This window comes from Astyanax mexicanus, chromosome 4, assembly GCF_023375975.1.
Source record: "Astyanax mexicanus isolate ESR-SI-001 chromosome 4, AstMex3_surface, whole genome shotgun sequence".
In the NCBI taxonomy this organism is placed as follows: domain Eukaryota; kingdom Metazoa; phylum Chordata; class Actinopteri; order Characiformes; family Acestrorhamphidae; genus Astyanax; species Astyanax mexicanus.
The window spans coordinates 29647979-29670082 of record NC_064411.1 but is presented as its reverse complement, the minus strand read 5'-3'; the positions used below and the strand labels follow the sequence as shown (position 1 = coordinate 29670082).

Below are 22104 nucleotides of genomic sequence, written 5' to 3'. Positions count from 1 at the left end.
GAATACAGGATGGAAAAAGATAGGGGAGAGAAGCTGAGATTAAACTAAATACATTATACAGTTAAAAATAACATTCTTAATGTAACATCCATCACTGTGTATAAAAACACACACTGGTACTGTTTGACAGCAATGTATTAAATCAAAACCATATAGAGACACAGAAATTCACAGTAGATTACATATGAATAAAATGTACATGTTTCTAGCTTTCTCTGTCTTCGTTCCAAATCAAGTCAACAGCCAACCATCAGACGTTCATTGCTATCTTGGCAACGCAGATTGTTTTCCTCTGCTGAGAAGCTCAGTGGCGCTGCGCCTTTAAAATACTAGCACCCCTGGCTCTTAAAGGGATTGGCAAGTGATATGCTGATTGGTTTATTTCATGTTACGCCCAAAACACAGCCATAATTAATTAAGAAAATTAGTACAAGCATACTTTTACTGTTGTTGTAAAAGCATAGACACACTGACATGCAGTAATTCAAAAGGCTTTTTCCACGCGGCCATCATTTTTAATTGAAGTGAGGCTGTGATAGGAGAAAGTAGAAGCAAGTCCACACTCAACAATGGTGTGAACCATGAATCTTCAGCTATTGCCATGTTTTGCCATAAGCGATGTAGAAAAATGGCTAAAAACATTCAGTTTGTGGTAAACTGTTGTTATATAGCCTAAATGGTAGGATAATGTAGCTTCAAGCTGTATGTTTATTGCTTTCAGTTTAAATTAACTTTAGCTGTTAGATGTGTATTGACAACAACATTGGGTCACTTGATGCTAAAAGCTAAAAGCTAGCACTTTGCTAATGCTGCAAGCCAGATTCTCCAAGCCCAGTCAAAAGCGCTGCTAATGCCGCTAGCTCAACTCTCCAAGCCGCTCAAGGTCGCTAAAATAGGGATTTAAGAATTTTCACTTAATTCATGCAAGTAGAGTGTACAAATGTATGTAAACCTATCATTGGTCAGCTCTTTGTCGGCCCCCTTACATACTTAGTCACTCAGCCCAATTTAATGTACATTTATTTAGCTATTTTAATTATTCGGCTGAATACAGAAAGGGCTTTTTTTGCCAATTATTGCTGAATATGCTCGTCTGCCAAACATTCAGCGCATTCCTACAGTGTAGAAATACCGCAGCAGTAAGGCGAGGTCTGTACACCGAGTACTGAGTGTACACTGAGTGACTGTGAGTGAGTAAAGCACGTATTTACCGTGCAGCACTTGGTATTAATATTAATATTTTGTACCGGGAAGTGCAGTTCTCGCTGAGATTCATGAATCTGGCCCACTGTCCTCACTAATCCTCTAAGACTGAGATCTCAGCAGCGTTTACACCACAAACTGGGGATCATCAGGCTAATGGAAAATGAGCTCAGTGTATCCAGGCTTTAACAGCACTAGCTCCGGGGTTTAGCGCAGGGAGGTGACGAATATCACAAACATGTGGTCAAAACAAACCTCACTGACCATTCTCCTCCTGTATCACTGTGACTAAGACCCAATTCCATTTCACCCCTTGGCTCTACCACTTAGCCCTACCCCTCTGATTTGTGTGCAACAGACTAGCATAAACATTGCTAGTCGTTTGTCTCAGTAGCTAGCTAGCTAAATTTCCCATTCCACCTTAAATGGTGCAATGGACAGCAGTGGCTACAGTAATTTAGGTGAATTGAAAAAATAAAAGGAAATTAAAGCTAATAAAAGCTAATTTCATGCTATTCCGCCTTAAATACCTTAAGGTGTAATGGGAAATTGAACTAGCTAGCTAGCTACTGAGACAAGTGACTAGCATTTTAGGAACAGAAAAATAAAAGAAAATAAAAGCTAACAAAAGCTAATTTCAGCTCCCCATCACAGAGGAATTAAGAAATGGACAATAATAATGAATTAATGCAACACCTGTCCCCTTTCTGAAGACATGCGATAAAGCCCTAAAGTTAACTAGTTAAGCAGCAGCTAGCTTGCTAAACTTTAGCACTCCACAGTTATATATCTTTGGTCACAATTTACAAAATAAATAAGTAAAAAGGTTAAAGTGTAGTTTTAATGTTTATTTTATTCATAACAAGCATAAAAAATGCTAGTAACTTGTCTCAGTAGCTAGCTAGCTAGCTAACATTCTCATGGGTCTTAATTCTTTCTCTTTTTAGCAAAAGAAAATTTCAATCTGTTCTCAATTTTCCCTTATATATCTACTAGAGACAGATGATATCTGTCCAGTATCATTTATTTTACTTTAATCCTGGACACATGAAGATATATATGGAGTGCATTATTAGTATCATGACATGACGGCCCTTTAATCATCATTTAAATGGCTTTATAAAAGGTAAATAAGAGTGTTTTTTCTGGGATTAAAAGCGTGAATTCAGCTGTAACAGGAAATATCTGCGCTGCAAAACTGTGCTGGACTGAGGTGCACAGCTTTCGACACGTGTGTTTACAAGCACGGGCCCAACCATGTGGAGGGAGGCCATGCGGTTACCTCTTATTTACAACTTCCCCCCCTCCCCCTTGCTTCCCCCTTCCCCTCTAGGTTCTCAGGAAGCAGCAGCTTGTCACTCACACAGACACAGAGACAGTGCTGTGTATCTACTTCTTGTGTCAAGAATCAAAACATTGCAACATGACCTGTTTTATTTAATTGCCTTAAGTGACATCACACATCCTGCGATGTGACTATTGTGCATGCGCACAACGAGATAACGATGCTTAGACGATATATCATGTGTGTTGTGATGGTACTATGAGCGGATTAGATACAGCAGTGCTGCTGGAGTTTTTAAACGCTTTGTCTCTTTAGTTACTGTCCTCTGCTGTATTAGATCATCTTATCTCTATTAGTGGCTTCACCTTGTAGATGTGAAGAAGTTAGATACGGAAGCTCATCTGTTGCTGCAAAGTTTCTTTTGGTCACCTTCTAACACCATGGGTGGACTGTTCTCAGGTCAGTGGAGCTGAATACATGGATAATTGGTATAGATTTTTTATGTTTGATTGGTGTATATCATTCTGTCTCTTTCTCTTATTACATTTCTCACTCTCAATCTTTCACCTTTCAGCGCTCGTGCTCTCACGTCTTCATTCACCTTCATCCGTCACTGCATCTCTCACTCTTAATTTGTCACTCTTTCCCTCACAATCCTTCAGCATCTTTCTCTCACTCTTTCTCTATTCTTTGACTGTATCTCACTCTTGCCTCTCGCTTTCTCTCTCTCCCTTTTTGTCTTTCTCTACCTCCTGTATTTATTCTCTGTATCTCTCTCTCTCTCTCTTTAGGCATCTTTCACCCTGTCTCTTAATCTCTTTTTCTCTCTTTGACTGTGTCTTTATTGCACTTTCACTACTTTGTCTCTTTTCTCCCTCTTTCCTTTATTGAATCTCTCCCTTTTACTGATTCTCTATCTCCCTGTTATTTGCTGACTCCCCTTTTCCATCACTCTCGCATTGAATCTCTCTCTTTCTTTCACTGAATCTTTATCTCTTTTACTGCGTCTCAGAACTCCCTCTCTCACTCTTTTCATCTGTTTAACTACACCTCTAACTCTCTTTAGCACAGTTTCATTCAAATGTTTCACAACAGATAAGAACAATTTTGAAATTTCGATATAATAAAATGTGAAATAAGTTGTGTTTCCAACCACTACAGTTATAAAACTGAACTACCGTGATTAGAAGTGGCATTAAATCAAGCATATCTTAGAGCAGAACCATCTTTACAGTCTTTTACAGTCTTTTCAAGGCTTTTTTGTTGTCTGCAGTTCAAAAACACAGATCAAGGCGGGCAATTTCTCATCCCAACAATGTTTACCCCACACCTGAGATCACAAACACACCAGATCTTTCTATATCTAAAACAACCTTGACAAAGCTGCCATAGCCATATTTACAGCACCTGATACTTCCAGTCAATGCTCATCAATAACCAGGCCATCTGATAAAAAATTGCAATTGCTTCTTATATTATAGGGAATATTATAGGGAATATATAGAAGAAGAAGGGCCTATAAGGAGTATAGAATAGATTATTATAGGTAATATATATGTAGTACTGGGTACTATAAGAAATATTGTGTAGCCTAACAAGCAAATTGTAGTACAGGATATTATAGGGGAGTGTAGGAAGTTAAAGCTAGTACATGGTAGTATAGTAGAACAGTATAGGGTAGTATACTTAATTACAAAGTAGTTTACTGGAATATAGGGTACTATATGGCATACAGGGAAGTATGAGGATGTATAGGATAATATAGGGAGTATTAGTTAGCATAGGTGTATTGTAGTATAGCATAGTATGTGATAGTAGAGGACGCATTGGACTGTGTAGGGTACTATAGGGTAGTATAGGACAGAAGCATTGGGTAATATGGGGAGAATAGGATAGGGAAGTAGAGAAGTGTCTGTTTTATGCTGATTTTTATTTTCACTCTTATTGAACCTCTTCCTCTTTGTGCCACTTCCTTTCTTTCTCTCTCTCTCTCTCTCTCTCTCTCTCTCTCTCTCTCTTTCGTTCTCTTTGCTGCCTTATGGCAGTATAGGGTATTATAGGGAATATATTAATTAGGGTATTAAAGGCAAGTATAGGGATTTAACAGTAGCATAGGGCAGTATAGCATATTATAATGTAGTATAGTAAATCATAGGGTAGTTCACTTGAATATACTGTAGTACAGGGTAGTATGGGGATGTATAGGGAATATAGGAAGTATAGAGTAGTATAGGGCAGTCCAGGGTAGTAAAGGGTATTATAGGAAGTACAGGATAGTATGGAAAGTAGTAAAGAGAGTAGTATATGGTAATATATGTGTAGTTTAGTATGGAAAATATGGGGATATAAAGGAAGCATAGGGTAGTGTAGCATAGCATAGGGTAGCATAGTCAATTATAAGGTAGTTCACTGGAATATAGGGTAGTAACAGGCATACAGGCTAGTATGGGGATGCATAGGAAATACAAGGAGTATAGAGTAGTATAGGGCAGTCCAGGGTAGCAATGGGTAATACAGGAAGTACAAGATAGTATAGGGAGTAGTAAAGAGTATAGGTTAGTATATGGTAATGAAGGTGTAGCTTAGTAAGGAAAATATAGGGAGGTATAGAAAATATAGTGTAGTATAGTGCAGTGTCAGACTTTTATTGATTCTCTCTCTCATTATTTCTCTCTGCTGCATTATGGTAGTATAGGGTACTATAAGGAATATAGGAGGCAGGGTATTTAAATGCAGCATAGGGTAGTATAGAGTAGTATAGGGTAGTATAGTGAATTAAAGGTAGTACAGGGTAATATAGAGAATTATAGGGAAGTTCACTGGAACATAGGGTACTACTTGGCATACAGGGTCGTATGGGGATGTATAGGGAACAGGACAGTCATGGGTAGTAAAGGGTAGTATAGAAAGTCCAGGATAGCATTGTGAGTAGGACAGAGAGTATAGGTCAGTATAGGGAAGTGTAGGAAATATAGGGTAGTATAGAGTAATATGGGAGAACAGGGTAGTACATGGCAGAATAGGTCAGTATAGGGTATTACAGGGTAGTACAGGGAATAAAGGGTAATATTGGGAGAACAGGGTGGTATAGGGTAGTATAGGGCAGTACAGGAAGTTGCTAATTCCCTCTTTCTTTTACTGAATCTCTTTTTTATTATCTTTTTACACCTCTCAATCTCTTTGTCTCTCTCTTTTTCTTTTACTGCATCTCTCTCTCTCTCTGTCTTTTGCTGATTCTCTGTGATTCTCTCTCACTCTTACTGCACCTCTTCTTCTCTCTGCCTCTGTTTCGCTCTCTCTCTCTCTTTTCTTTCTCTCTCTGTCTCTCTCTGCTGCATTCTCTCGTCTCCTCTCTCGCCCTGCAGCGAAAAAAAAAAAAAAAAAAAAAAAACAGCAGCAGCCTCCTCCTCTTACCTTTAGCGAGTCGAAGCAGGCGATGACTCGGCCGTTCTCCACCTGGCAGCTTTTGGCCGGGTGGGCGAATTTGCACTCCACGTCCGAGCGCGAGCACGTCCCCCTCTGGAACTCGCGGCACACCTCCAGCGTCAGCCACTTCGGGTCTCGGATGTGCGCCATGCTCATTGCCATGGCCACCGCAGAAAGCTGCCCTTAGCAGTAAGCTAACTGCTAATGTGTGTGTTCTTTTGGGTGTATGTCTGTGTGTGTGTATGTTTTATCCAAGGTCAGGAGGACCAACTTCGTGTCCTTAACTGTTTGGGACGTCTTTGTTGAACTCTCTCTCCTTTAAACAACCAGCATGGAGTGTGGTACTATTGCATGGTGCGAGTGTGTATGTGTGTGTGGGGTTGAGGCAGAGAGGTGCGGAAGTGCTAGGAAATTCCCAGGCAGCCGAAAAGAAAACAAAAAAGTCTGCTCCAAAGATTTCTGTGGGCTGTTTTTCCCCTCGTCCTTCAACACACAGCAAGAACACTCCGACTGTGGACGCTGCGGCCTGATCACGCTCTGCTGGGGCTCTTCTGGAGAACGGTAGCTCTGTAGCTGGTGGTGCTGCGTTAGAGGTGGGGCGGGGTGGACCGGGGTCACTAAGGGGTGGTGGGGTCTGGGGTCGAAGGCTCCTGGCCTGGCTTCGGGCAGCAAGCTGGCAGAAAAGCAGGGAGTGGCACTAGAAGCGGGTCCAAGCTGCAGCAAGAGAGGGCACTACCTTCAGTACCCACCTATAAAAAAGAAAAAAGAGAGAGAATCATAATTAAATCTGTGACTCACTCACATATAGTGACTACATTTAGTCATCTTTTGTCCACAGACTTTTAGACACCATGTCCAAATGTTTGTGCCCATCCCGTCTAATGAATGCTAATGATTTATCTTCTGACACAGATGTGCTAATGCACACACACCTACTCATTACACACTCAATCTTGTCTGGTCCATGTAGAGGAAAAGTACCACCATTAGTACTAAAGTACTGAACTGTGGAGCAGTGGAACTGTGTTCTCTGGAATGATGGAGCTCCATCCAGTACTTTTGGGATGAGTTGGGTTGTTGGGGACGAGGTGGGGTGATCATCCAACAACCAGACTTTACTATTATGCTGATGAGCCAACAGCTCTCAATTCCAAAACAGGCTTTTCAACACCAGTGTGATCAAAAAATGACCCGCCACCATGTTTAACAGCAGAGGGAAAAAAACAAAATGGCTTTTTTTTTTTTTTTAGCAAGGAATTAAATGATATTTTATAAAGTGAGCCCAACATTAGAAAAAGCAAAACAATGCCTTTCTCACTCTCCCTTTGATTATTTTTATTTCTGACTCTCTGTTTAAGTCTTACTTTGAATTATTTTCTCATTCTCATTTTGACTGTCTTTGAATCCCTTTTTGTCTGCATGACTCTCACTTTGACTCTTTTTTTTTTTCATTTCAGTTTCCAACTCTCTCTATTTGACTATTTTTCAAATTTTGACCACTTAAATTTATTTGATTTGTTTTGTCTCACTTTTGGACTCTGACTCTCATTCTTGCTTTATTTCTAATTTTTTAACTCCTTGATTTTCTCTGACTCTCACTTTGACCCTTTTTACCCCACTTTCTGACTCTCTCTCTCTCTCTGACTATTTTCACTTTTTGACCAATTAGCTCTCGTTGAATCTGACTTTTTGACTCTGATTCGTTTTTCACTTTTGACCCCTTTACTCTCTTTGAATCTAACTCTGACTCATTTTCATCTCACTTTGATGCTCGCACTTATTCTTTTTCCTTACAGTTTTGACTCCAATTTTTTCTCTTTTTCTTTCAGTATGCCCTTTCTCCTCTATCTAAATTTGCTCTCTATTCACTCTTGCTTTTATTGTTTTATTGCTTTTTAATTCTCACTCTTTTACTCTCCTTGGCTCTCACTCTTTCTCTCACTTTTTCACTCTGTCTCTCTAACTCTTTTCTATCTGACTCTCACTCACTTTCTGTCACTGTCGCATTCTATCTCGTTCACTCTTCCTCTCTGATGTTTTACTCTCTCTTTGACTCTCACTCTAAACACTTCCCAGTGACTCACTTTGACTCTGTCTCTTCCTATACTCTCACTCTCTCTCTCTCTCGCTCTCTCTGTGTTTCTCTACCTCTCTCACTCTCGCTCTGTCTCTGACCAGCTGCACAAACTCTTCACACACTCAAAAATGCCAAAAATGCACCACAGTCTACACAACACCGTCAGCTAGAGCAAATAAAGCATTCTGTCAAACGCATTCTTCCCTCTCACTCTTTCTCTCCACTTCTCTCTCTCTCTCTCACACACACACACACACACACACACACACACACACACATGACCTGCACAAAGCAGCCCTTTACAGATTCAACAGCTTCAGCCCAGGCTCTGGAAAATCAAATCAAACAACATATCACTTACAGCAGAGCACTCAGCAGCATGCCATGGCAAATCTATTTAAAGAGAGCAAGATAGAGGAAAAGGGGGAGAGAGAGAGAGAGAGAGAGAGGGAGGGAGAAAGAGAGAGAATGGGAGAGAGAGAGGGTGAGAGTGTGTGTGTGTGTGTGTGTGTGTTTGGGGGGAGGAAGTAGAGAGCGGGCAAGCGTGGTCATTTCCCCTTTCTCAGAAGTGTTGCACGACCCCAGTCAGCCAATCAGAGCGAGCGGTGTTGCAACAATATTCTGGGCCATGTTCCAGGAGAGAGAGAGAGAGAGAGAGAGAGAGAGAGAGAGAGAGAGATAGAGAGAGAGAGATGGATCAAGAGAGTGAGAGAAAAGAGAAACGTGTGTGACAGAGAGAGAGAGAGAGAGAGAAATGGATCAAGAGAGTGAGAAAAAAAAGTGTGTGACAGAGAGAGAGAGAGAGACAGAGAGAGGTGTAGATAAAAAAGAGAAAACAGAATAAAAGAGAGAGAGATGGACAGAACAAATGAGAAAAGAGGACCAGAGAGAGAGGGAAATAAAGATAAAAACAGAGAGAAAGACTAGAAAAAAGAAAACAGAATGAAAAACAGATGGAGAGAGAAAAAACAAGAAAAGAAGACGAGAGAGAGAAAGAGAGAGAAAGCGGGAGATGGAGAGAAAAGAGAGAACTGAGTGTGTGTGACAGAGAGAGAGACAGAGAGAGAAAGATGAAGATAAAGAGCAGAAATTAAGAATGAAAGATGAATAAAAAAAGAGAAAACAAAACGAGAGAGAGAGAGCTACTGGTATTATTACAACTATTAAATGTCTTTAAAATGTGGTGTTTTCCCTGAAAATGTCAACGAGATTTATCACAGTTGGAGGCTACAAAACCTCAGAACCACCAAACACACACACACACGCAGGCACACACACACACAAACAGAGGGGGAAAATGAGGTCAATCATAGAATGCCAATCATTCACCTCAGATGACTTCCAATAGGTTGATGGAATGAACCTTTGGAACTTAAACAGGAGGAGTGATAAGAGAGACGACGGGCAGGAAGTGAAAGCTGTGGGCAGGACTGGGCTGAACTGGGACCCTCAGTCTGACAGAGCTGATTCCAGTTCAACACTTTACCAGTTTATCACTTCTCTATATTCTATGGTGGGCTATTCTCTATTCTGACCAGAAGTCAGTAACAAAATACCCTGTGTGAGTCAGTGTCCCAATACCTAGGTTTGTCGCAATGAGCATTTCTATTGGATGATATAATGTCCCAGAAATTATTGCCATTTATTACGCCACTGCTTAAACCATAATAAGAGATGTCTAGAATATTTGGTAATCAAAACCTCATTTTATTAATCTGGCGATTGCAAGAAAAGTTCAATAAACACTTTTAAACTGTAGTTTATTTGACAAGGTTTCATTTAGTCATTTTTCACATTCTACAGCAGTTCTGGTTAAGTTTGAGTCAGATACGGTTACATATTTTCTAGCAGTTAGCTACTATAGATGACGTCAGCTAGATGTTAGCTACTATACATGATGTCATTTAGATGTTAGCTATTATATAGATGATGTCATTTAGATGTTAGCTATTATATAGATGATGTCATTTAGATGTTACCTACTCTAGCTGATGTCAGCTAGATGTTAGCTATTATATAGATAATGTCATTTAGATGTTAGCTATTATAGATCATGCCATTTAGATGTTAGCTACTCTAGCTGATGTCAGCTAGATGTTAGCTAGTATATATGATGTCATTTAGATGTTAGCTATTATATAGATGATGTCATTTAGATGTTATCTACTCTAGCTGATGTCAGCAAGATTTTAGCTATTATATAGATGATGTCATTTAGATGTTAGCTACTCTAGCTGATGTCAGCAAGATTTTAGCTATTATATAGATGATGTCATTCAGATGTTAGATTATTATGCTGATGTCAGCTAGATGTTAGCTAGTATATATGATGTCATTTAGATGTTAGCTATTATATAGATGATGTCATTTAGATGTTAGCTACTCTAACAGATGTCAGCTAGATGTTAACTACTATATATATCATTTAGATGTTAGCTTCTCTTGCTGATGTCAGCTAGATCTTTGCTACTATAGCTGATGTCCGCTAGATGTTAGCTACTATAGATGATGTCATTTAGATGTTAGATACTCTAGCTGATGTTAACTAGATATTAGATTACTCTAGCTGATATCATTTATTATTCAGCCAAAAAAAATAATAAGTCATTAAATTTAAAACAAATGCCAGTTATATCACATGTTCATCATATTCCATGTTCCATCTCTCATATTAAAATATTACAGGACATTTTACAACAGCTGCATGTCACCTACATATACAGTACATAACATCCATATCAATATCTACACAGACCATAATACTCTGTGTGTGCCATGCAGTGTCACTCTCTCTCTCTGTTCGTTCAGAGGAATCATCATTACTGTGATGATTAAAGAACAATCATGTCTAGACACGGAGATTCTGATTTGCATCACTGCTATGAAATGTGCTGCGACAAAGCAGATCTGGCATGGGCGAGAGAGAGATAGAGAGAGAGAAAGAGAGAGAGATAGATGAATACAGAGAGAGAGAGAGAGAGAGAGAGAGAGAGAGGGAAGGGTATTTCAGGACACTGTAATAAAGAGTAATATAGGTGTATTGTTTTTGTGTTGCTGTTGAGACAAAAAAGCCAAAAATCTGTTTGTCAGACTGACAGAGACACTGGCATAGCAATGAGCAATGCTACTGTGATTTCTTTCTCTATCTACTTATCTACCTCACAAATACTGAATACTAAATACTAAATACTTTGGCCCTAATTGCAAAAACAATGGAAAAACTACATCAGAAATGTTTGGTCATATTTAAAAATATGATGGCCAAACCTTTAGCCCTAAATGCAAAATGTATTTCCATGATGGTGAAAGATAACAATGTTGAAAATTGAAAAAAAAAATAATAATAATAATAAATTCACAAATTTATATGAATTACTGCCTCACATGGTAAAGATGAATTCTTTCTTAAATGTTCATTGGTTAATGTTACATAATAGTAAATTAGGTTTAGATTGATGTATTGATGTCAGCTAGACATTAACTACTGTATTTTTCTTACTATAAGTTGCACTGGAATATAAGGCGCACTATCAATAAACGTCTATTTACAGGTCTATTTTTATACATAAGGCGCATTTTATGCGACAAAAGTAAGGAACAGGGGTTAAGTTAACAGTTAAGTAAAGCTAAGGTAAGTAAACACAAACTGTAATTCTTAAAAAAAATAAAAAAATCTTCTAAAGTTAAACGGGTGCTGGATGTTAATCTACACAGATTTCTCTCCTGAAAACTCCTGTTTATTTGAGAAAAGTGCTTCCATTTATTTACAGTAAGCTTAGGTTTCCAGATTTCCACTAAGGCTGGGTGCAGCAGCATCAGCATTAACGGCTAACAGTAAATAGCACCTGACAGCGTTAGACTGAGGAACCCTGAGTGTTACAGTAAGCCAGGGTGATATTAGCTAGCAGTTTGTCAAACATAGCTTGTTTTACCATGGTACACAAGCAGATTACAGTCCTATAATACTCACCTTTGAAAGGCAAAATGGTTAGCTACTCTAGCTGATGTTAGCTAGATGTTAACTACTCTAATTTATCTAGATGTTAACTACTCTAATTTTAGCTACTCAGGTTGATGTCAGCTAGATGTTATTTACTCTAGCTGATGCTATCTCGATGTTAACTATTCTAATTTATGTCATCTAGATGTAAGCTACACTTAATTGATGTTAGCTAGATGTTAACTACTCTACTTGATGTCATCTAGATGTTAGCTACTTTAGCTTATGTACTCTATGTGATGTCAACAAAATGTTAGCTACTCAAGCTGATGTTAGCTAGATGTTAACCACTCTAATTTTAGCTACTCAGGCTGATGTCAGCTAGATGTTAGCAACTCTAGTTGATGTTGGCTAGATGTTAACTACTTTAGTTGATATCAGTTGGATGTGAGCTACTCTAGTCGATGTCATCTAGATGCTAACTACTGCCTTTATTTTAGATACTCGGGGGGGGGGGTTGGGGGGGTGTCAGCTAGATGTAAGGTACTATAATTGGTGTAACTTAGATGTCATGAACTCTAGTTGATATCAGCTAGATTTTTGCTACCCTAGCTGATGTTATCTAGATGTTAACTACTCTAGTTAAGGTCATGAACATGTTAGCTGATGTCAGCCAGATGTCAGCTACAAGGCTAGCTACTAGGACCACAATAGTATATTTAATTTGTTCAGTGCAGCATCCATCGGACGTTTAGACAAAGATAACTGTCATAATAACATCTGAGCATGTTTTGGCTTATCCGACCACATCTGACTGCAGCACTTGAGTTCAGCATCATCTCTGCGATTGATAAAGCGAGCTAATTGAAGCTTCTGCAGCTACCGCTGTGGTGGTGGTGGGCTCAAGGCAACGAGTGTGGAGGTAAAGGTGCGTGGGCAGCCATTACCGTTGTTATTCCAAGTGAAACACTTTAGCATTTGACTCACACGTGTAGGTGACGACAGTCTCAACAGGGGGGAGTGGGTTAGAAATACTGCTGTTACCATGGTCACACTTTTGAAGCCAAGGATGAAGATAATACTCATTCAGGTTGTGTTTGGCGTCGATTCGTAATAAAAAACAGATAGCGCTAATGGCGTAGACTGGACAGCCACGGTTCCATTTCTTATCTAACCTATAAGACTGAAATGTTTATGTGTGTTTGGAAGCGCGTGTGGCACAGATTGCAGACATACTTCAGCTGATTTCATTAAAGGATGAGACAATGGAAGACACAGCAGCACTGTGATGAGGCTGCATGTTTGTCATCCTTGTATGAGGATGTGCAGATTCGGGAACACATACACACTTCTAACTTTATTTTATAACTGTATAGGTTTGAATGTAATGATAGTATTTTGATGTCCAAAAAAAATACTAAATAAAATAGAGGTCCTAGTAGCTAACATCTAAATAACATTAGCCAGAGTTGCTAACATTTAGATAACATCAGCTAGAGTAGCTAACATCTAACATTGACTAGATTATCCAATATTTCACTGACTGACATAAGCTAGACAGGCTAACATTTAGCTAATATCGGCTAGAGTCTCTAATACCAGACTGACATTGACTTTAGTATCTAACATCTCGTTGACATAAGCTAGATCAGCAAACATTGAACTAATATCGGCTAGATTATCTAACATCTGACTGACATTGACTGGAGTATCTAACATCTCGTTGACATAATCTAGATTAGCTAACATTGAGCTAATATCGGCTAGAGTAGTTAACATCTAACTGAGATTGACTAGAGTAACTAACATCTCGTTGACATAAACTAGATTAGCTAACATTGAGCTAATATCGGCTAGAGTAATTAACATCTCGCTGACATAAGCTAGAGTAGCTAACATTGAGCTAATATCGGCTAGAGTAATTAACATCTCGCTGACATAAGCTAGAGTAGCTAACATTTAGCTAATATCAGCTAGAGTATCTAACATCTAACTGACATTAACTGGAGTAACTAACATCTAGCTAATATCCGCTAGAGTATCTAACATCTAAATGACATTGACTAGAGTAATTAACATTTTGCTGACATAAGCTAGAGTATAAGCTAATATCTAACTGACACTGACTGGAGTGTCTAATATCTTGCTGACACAAGCTAGAGTAGGTAACATTTAGTTGACATCAGCTAGAGTAGCTAACATTTAGCTTATATCAGCTAGAGTATCTAACATCTAACTGACATTGATTAAAGTTATTAACATCTCACTAACATGAGAACCTAACATCTAATTGATATTGACCGATTTACTAACATCTAGGTAATATTAGCTAGATTAACTAACATCTAACTGAAACTCATCTTGCTGACATAAGCTAGAGTAACTAACATATAACTGACATTGATTAGAGTAACTAACATCTAGCTGACATCAGCTGGAGTACATAACATCTTGCTGGTTTATACCAGAGTAGCTAACATCTAACTGACATCGACTAAAGTAGCTAACATAACATACAGGAAATTAGCAGCATAAAAAAAAATCATGATTTAAATGATTTTTTAAGTGATTAACACCACGGACACAAATATAATTTAATTTGGCCAATCTAATACTGATGTTTTTAAAAAGAACTCTAAAAACTAAACTGCATCCAGCAATATTTGGAGTTTAAGCAGTTAATTTAATCCTTTTATTTTTTGCTCTTAATAAAGCACCACACATATGCTCATTGTTCTTGTTCCAACAAGATCCTAAAGTATGGAAGCCTCTCATGGTGACAGTATGAGAATGAGATTAAATAAATACTAAATAAATATGTTGTGTGAGAATAATGATAAATTTTTGTATTTTTGGTTCTTGTATTTTTCACAATATAAGGAACACCAGATTATAAGGCACACTATTAACAAACGTCTATTTTTTGGTCTGTTTTCATACAATAGATTATAAGGCAAATTATGAGACACTAGTAAGGAACAGGGGTGTTGCCATGTTGTTTTCTTTCTAATTCAGCAGGTCTTACCTCTGAGTGGCGAGACCTGTAAATCTAAGCTAAGCTAACGCTGCCCGACAGCACTACACTGAGGAACCCTGAGTGTTCAGGTTAGTCAGGGTACTTTAAGCTAGTGGTTCCCAGATAGCTTGTTTTAACACAGGAAACACGCAGACTACAGTCTGATATACTCGCCTTTGAATGGCTAAAGAGCTAGCGGGTTAGCGGGTAATGCTAATACTGCTCTAGCATTGCTAGCCGGGATTAGCAGCAGGATATAGAAAGATAATACTCACCTCTGAACAGCAAAATAGCTAGAACTTAGCTCGGTTAGCGGCTAATGCTAATGCTACTCCAGTCTCGGTGCTGGAGAACTAAACTGAAACTCCTGTATAATGCTGTACTTTAGCAGAGTGGCTTTACTGCTCCTTACAACCTGACTGGTAAAATTAAAGAATTTTAGGTACAATTTTGAAAAAGTTATCGAAAAAATTGTTGTTTGGATATTAGTACTGAATTCTAACTATCGTATCATTAAGGTATCAATTTTTTTCAAACTGAGGTGTGCTATATTTATTTATTTATTATAATTTACAGACTAATAATGACCTTTTCTTTTGCAGGTAAATCAATATCATAATGAACCACCTCAAAGATTATGGACAGTTCTTAGCTGCAGCCAATATCTGGCACTCCACACACACACACACACACACACACACACACACACACACACACCTGCATTCACCCTCCCACACATTTCACATGCAGCAGTAAAGCAGGCAAGAAAGAATAAAAAGCTAAAGAAAAAAAAGAGAGAAAAGAACAGAATAAAGAAAGACTGGCAGTCAGTAGCTGCGGCAAACTCCCGATAAACCGAGTGACTGAGTGACTAAAATAATCTATGCTGCATTATTTTAAACACAACAACCCGCAGAATCCCAACTCAACCCTAACAACAAATACACACTCTTATTACAATGCAATTAATACGTGCATAACATCACAATGCACACATACACACACACACAAGACACAACAGCCCCTGTTTGTTTAGGTTATCAGGAGAGAACGCGCCACAACGGTCACAGCACAACGCCCGACTCTCTAAAACGCGACTGCACAGTCATACGCGGGTCCATATTTCAGTTCGTCACACTCAGGAGTGCAGAACTCACATATAAGTATATAGTGTTTATTCAGTAATATAGTAAAACAGAGTTTAGCTTCTGATACATTTGTGTTTTGATTAAAGTTATTATTAAAACTCTACATAATAATTAAACAAATAAATGTAACTCAAATTCAGCTCTTAACAGCCTGAGACATACGTTATCCTCCAGGCCTTAAACTCATGCATATTAAAGCCAGTCTCTCCTACCTGCAGCTCTTTAACATTGGCTTCCTGTCCAAACACAGACAGAATGAGTAAACCTGCCTTTAAAAAAGTAAAAAAGTGTGTAAAACCTTCAGAGCTGAAGTAGAGAGGTGCTCACGCTGCCTCTCCCTCCACCAGCATGTGATAAAACTTCCTCATGACTTTCACTTTCCTCTGTAAAGTGTGCAACACACACAGACACACACCCACATATGCTCACTTACACCACTCCTCATTTTTAAAACATGGCGCACAACACATACACACACAAACACAGTAGTTCTGGCCTATAATCTTTATACTGCTGCTGCTATTAAATATTATTTTAACTCATAAACTTCAAATCAGACATAAGGGCTCTGCAATATGGTCCAACAATAATATCAGGATATTTCAGGGTATTTTTACAATAATAATGATATAAAGATGTATAATATTAAGAGGAAGATGGATGATCACAAGCCATCAAACCAAGCTGAACTGCTTGAATTCTTGTCCCAGGAGTAAAGGCATAAAGTTATCCAAAAGCAGTGTGTAAGACTGGTGGAGGAGATGCATGAAAACTGTGAATAAAAAGATTGTTTTCTTTGCATTACTTGAGGACTGAAAGCACTGCATCTTTTTGTTATTTATTTTTATTATTTATGCAAATAATGAGGAATTTGGGAGAAATGTTGTTTGTAGTTTATAGAATAAAAGATCAATGTTCAAGCGGGCTGAAAGCATGACCCGAGTATGGGGAAAAGTTACTTGACTTCAGTAATTCAGTTCACAAAAAGTGAAACTCATATATTATATAGATGTATTACACACAAAGTGATCTATTTTAAGCACCTATTTCTTTTATTGTTGATGATTATGGCTTACAGCTTATTTCAAATAGATCAGTTGAAGAAATGCCATTTCAATCATTTAGTTTAAGAACCTCAGAAAATACTCTGTACATTAGGATTAGCCTGTAAACTTCTTCTGAAGGAGGGATCTGTACCTACTGTCCGTTTCAAGTCAGAAGATAATAATGAGTTTTTATTTTATTTGTTTTTGCCACTTAGCACAAGCCAACATTGACATGTGTTAAACACTCAGCACAAACATGGAGAATGGCCAGGCAACAGCTGGATTGCATTAAAGTGACAGAGCCCTTAAAAGGCTAATTCTGAAAGAATAGAGATGTGAGATCTTATTATGTGAGGGTAATTTTGTGCAAAGAACTTCATAAACATGTTTTGTATTATAGAACATAGACCTATTCTATTCTAACTTTTGTAAAAAGAGGTGTAGTATGTCTACTTTAAAACTGAGTTTCTGTCCAGCCATACTTTATAGAATAGCTACAGAATATATCATTAAGTTACAAACTATGCACCATGCACCAATAAGACGTACACAACTTCGTAAACCCCTTTGTAAATAGCTTTTACTAAACATTTTAGGCACAACACTTGCCCTGTTCACTCCAAAACAACTAACTATTCAATGTACAGCACAGTTACTGGATATTTTATAATACAGCCATGCTAAATACCAAGATTTACACTGAATGATAAAATGCGATAGTGAGAATTGAGTGAAATAGGCCAACACAGGAACACAGGCCCCTCATGAAGAGAGTCTGCCAGCTTTCAGTTTCCCTCACAAGGCGGTGTTACTGCAGAGCTCCTAAACTCTATTCATGCACGCCCCTCGTGTCAATGCGTGTGTGTGTGTGTGTGTGTGTGTGCGTGTGTGTTTAGGCTTTAGCAGAGTGTACTTACATGGCTTCTGTTGAGAGGAGCGATAGATTCAAACAGCAGAAGAAGTAAAAAAAACCTTGTGTCGACATCTCTCTCTCTCTCTGTCTCTCTCTCTCTAGCTTCTTCTAATGTTGCACGCTCTCTCTCTCATTCTTTCTTTCTCTCTCTATCCTCACTGACACACACACATATACACAAACACACACTCCCACCCTCTCTCTCTCTCTCTCTCTCTCTCTTCCTCGCTCACTCACTCACACAGCAGAATCCTGGAACTGCTGGCAGGGTCCTACTGCTCTAGTGAAACCCTGCACTACCCCATATTAGGAAACGGCAGTTCAACGTGTCACGCATAATTTACATTTCAGGGGGCGGGGAGTTTGCGGCTACAACGGCACATGGAGCGTATGCAAAAAAAAACAGACGCACATGGCGAAAAAATAAAAGAGAGGGAGAAAAAGAAACTGAGAGAAAGAACCATTTGAATTAGTTGGCCAAACTTTTTTGATTCATTTAAAACCTAAAGTTAATTCAATTGTAGATTTGAAATACTCCTTAAAATAGACAAAGGAAAAAAAATGCCATAGAATGAACAGTATAGCACAGTGTAGAAAACACCTCAGAAAACAATGCTTGCTCTTACAGCCTACAACATCCACTACACGTAGTTAACCATATATACAAATACACAATCTTCAAGATTATCTAATGTATTCCTGGGAAACGCTGATCTCATATATACATACATATACATACATATACATACATATATATATATATATATATATATATATATATATATATATATATATATATATATATATATTTACAACATACCTATAAATAAAAAAAAAACATGCCAAGAATGCCAGGAACAGATATCTGCGCCTACAAAAAATTTAATTTTTTCTTTGTAACGCCCCTGTAATAGATGTGTCTCAGTAACAGAGGCTGTAAAATTATGGATGTTGAAATATTGGAAATGTGTTAAATGATTATATCACTGTTGCTTAAACAATAATTTGTCTACCCCTAAATAACACATACAAAAATATGAGCATATAAAAATATAAAAAACTCAAAAAAGAAAGATGGCATTAGTTCGAAATTTGCGTACTGCGTTAAAAAAAAAAAGTTAATTCCAACTACTGCTGATCAAACTTGAAAATACACTTACATGCCAAATGTCATGGGTGGCAGTGTATAAATCAATTTTAAAGTGTTCCCTTAGAGTACACAATTTTGGTTTATTTCCAAAAAAAAAAAAAAAAAAGTAATTGTTTGATAGTATTTCTTACTAAAATATTATTATTTTAATTATATATTTTAAGTATTTATTACCTAGCTACAAAAAAAAACTTTTCTGCTGTTTATTAGGTTTTCTTTCTTAATTACTTAAAACATACTAATTATTACTTATTATTATAGAAATGACTATATACAACATACTATTACTATTATATTTTTATAAAAAATACCTATTGTTTTCATATTTATTATGTTTCCAAAATAAATATTAGAGCTTCTAAAAATTTTACTAATAAAAACAAACTTTTATTACTTTATATAATGTTTATTTAATGTTTATTACTTAGGTAAAAGTATTTTTATAGACTTTTGTTTTATTTTCCTAAAAACATACTTTAAAAGTTTAACTTATGTACTGCTCACTAGTTTAAAACATGTATTACTTAATTACTTAATTAGTACATTTTCTGGTACCACTTTAAAATAAGACTACCTTTATAAAGGGTTTATGAATGGTTTACAATTAGTTTATTAATGGTTACTAATTAGGTTGTAAATGCCTTAAAAATAATTAATAATCAGTTATAATACATACGTAGAAAGGGTAACAATGACCTGTTGTTTGCCAAATAGTGAACCCACAGCCATCTATACTGTTGCCCTTTCTATGTATGTGTTATAACTGATTATTAATGATTTTTAAGGCCTTTACAACCTAATTATTAACCATTAATAAAATAATTGTAAAACATTTATAGACCCTTTATAAAGGTAGTCTTATTTTAAAGTGGTACCAGAAAATGTACTAATTAAGTAATTAAGTAATAAATGTTTTTAAACTAGTGAGCAGTACATAAGTTTTTGGGAAAATAAAACAAAAGTCTATAAAAAAATACTTGTACCTAAGTAATAAACATTTAATAAACATTATATAAAGTTAGAAAACTTTGTTTTGTTAGTAAATTTTTTTGGAGCTCTAATATTTTTTTTGTAAATAAATAATACATACGAAAACAATAGGTATTTTTATAAATAATATAATAGTAACAGTATGTATACCATTTATAGAGGTATATATATAAAGGTAGTCTTATTTTAAAGTGGTACCCATTTCCTTTATTTTCCTTAAAAAAATGATGTGTTCATTAGGGCTTTCTTATTTCATCTAATAAAAACATATTTGTTTAAAATATTTTATTATATAGCTACCACAAAATGCATTCCTTTATTTTATTTTGTCTTATTCATGTTTGTTAATGTCTTACTTATTTCCTTACTTGTTAAATAACTTAACCAAAGTTATTTTGAAATTTCTTAGCTTCTAAGTTACTAAAAATATTTGTTTATAAGAATTTCTTATGCATTTACTAAAAAGTAGCTCTTTTATTGTTATTTCTTACTTGAACTGTAAAAAAATACTTGTTTACTTACTTTTAAATGTTGTTATTACACATTTACTAAAGATCGCACTATCATACAGCTTTTTCTCAGTACCTGCTATCAGCCAGCAGCAGTCACAGCCTCTGACTTTAACAGGGCACGGAGGGAAACAGAACTTGGGTCACGCCTTCAGCCTGCTTCCTGATAAACACACACACACACACACACACACACACACACACACATTCCTACTGACACACATACACACGTGCCTGTGTGGGGTGATACTTCTATACTAGTGCGGACACGGCAAAGTGACCTGTTTACCAAGGGAGGAAACTCTAAGTGTGTGTGTGTATTACTGTGTGTGTGTGTGTGTGTGTGTGTGTGTGTGTGTGTGTGTGTGTGTGCGTGTGTAGAGACACCAAGACATAACAAACTATAAGTCACAGTGAACCCTGACAATCTAAACACAGCTCCCACCACCTCATTCCCTCCTACCCACCACACACACACACACACACACACACTGCACTGACAGAAGGTTCTTCTGTAGGAAAACTGAAAACAGCTCGGCAGCTGGAGAGAGGAGGACAAAATAAAGGAAATCCTTACCTCTCACATTGTGTTTCCCTGCGAGCCGGCTCTGTGTGTGTGTGTGTGTGTGTGTGTGTGTGTGTGTGTGTGTGTGTGTGTGTGTGTGTGTGAGAGTGTGTGTGTGTGCGTGTGATCGTGATCAGATGCAGGCGGCAGGCCGCGACAGCAGAGCCCCAGGCACCGGCTGGACCATTCTCAGAAAGAGAGAGAGAGAGAGAGAGAGAGAGAGAGGGAGAGCAGCCTAGACTGTGAGAGTGTGAGAGAGAGTGTGCGCGCGTGCGAGAGATCCAAGTGTCTCAGCAGAGCGCGAGAGTAAAAGAGAGAGAGAGACAGAGAGAGAGAGCTATAGCATAAGCAGCAGCAACAGCAGCAGCAGTCTAACAGCACAGCAGTACAGAGGTGCAGAGCATCCAGCCCAGCAGCCAATCACACGCCAGCATATCCCCGCCCACCAGCACCCAACCAGGAAGCAGCAGCTGGAAGGATATAAAAAAAACACTGAAGGAAAGAAAAGTAAAGAAAATGAAAAAAAAAAAAGAAATTAAGTGTGTGTGTGTGTGGGTGTGTGAGTGTGTGTATGTGGGTGTGGGGGTGGGTGTGGTGTGTGTGTGTGTGCAAGTGTGTGAGGCACAGAGAGAGATTACACAGCGCTTTCCCTCTACACTGTTTCCTCTCAGCAGCACAGTCCACTCACACTGTAAACACACTGTAAACACCCACACCCACACACACACACCCACACCCACACACACACACACAGTGCAAAGAAGGTATGGGGATGGTGGAAATACACATGTATCTAATTTTTTGGACACCCGTTAAAAGTATCTCCACAAACTAAG

The 22104-nt window shown here is 37.7% G+C and overlaps 1 protein-coding gene across 15 annotated transcripts in view; it reads right to left on the bottom strand.

The window, feature by feature from the left end:
- The window catches only part of mbnl1 (muscleblind-like splicing regulator 1), a 120347-nt gene that overhangs the window by 69350 nt on the left and 28893 nt on the right, over window positions 1-22104 (bottom strand). For 3 of the 15 annotated variants that reach the window (XM_022679221.2, XM_022679228.2, XM_049476821.1), the window contains exons 1-2: window positions 21281-21658; window positions 5903-6663 (exon numbers count right to left, since the gene is read on the bottom strand). In XM_022679221.2, the coding sequence (XP_022534942.2) occupies window positions 5903-6076 (174 nt within the window). In that variant the 5' untranslated portion in view covers window positions 6077-6663; window positions 21281-21658. The other 12 variants (XM_022679230.2, XM_022679231.2, XM_022679222.2 and 9 more) reach the window with 10 other exon arrangements.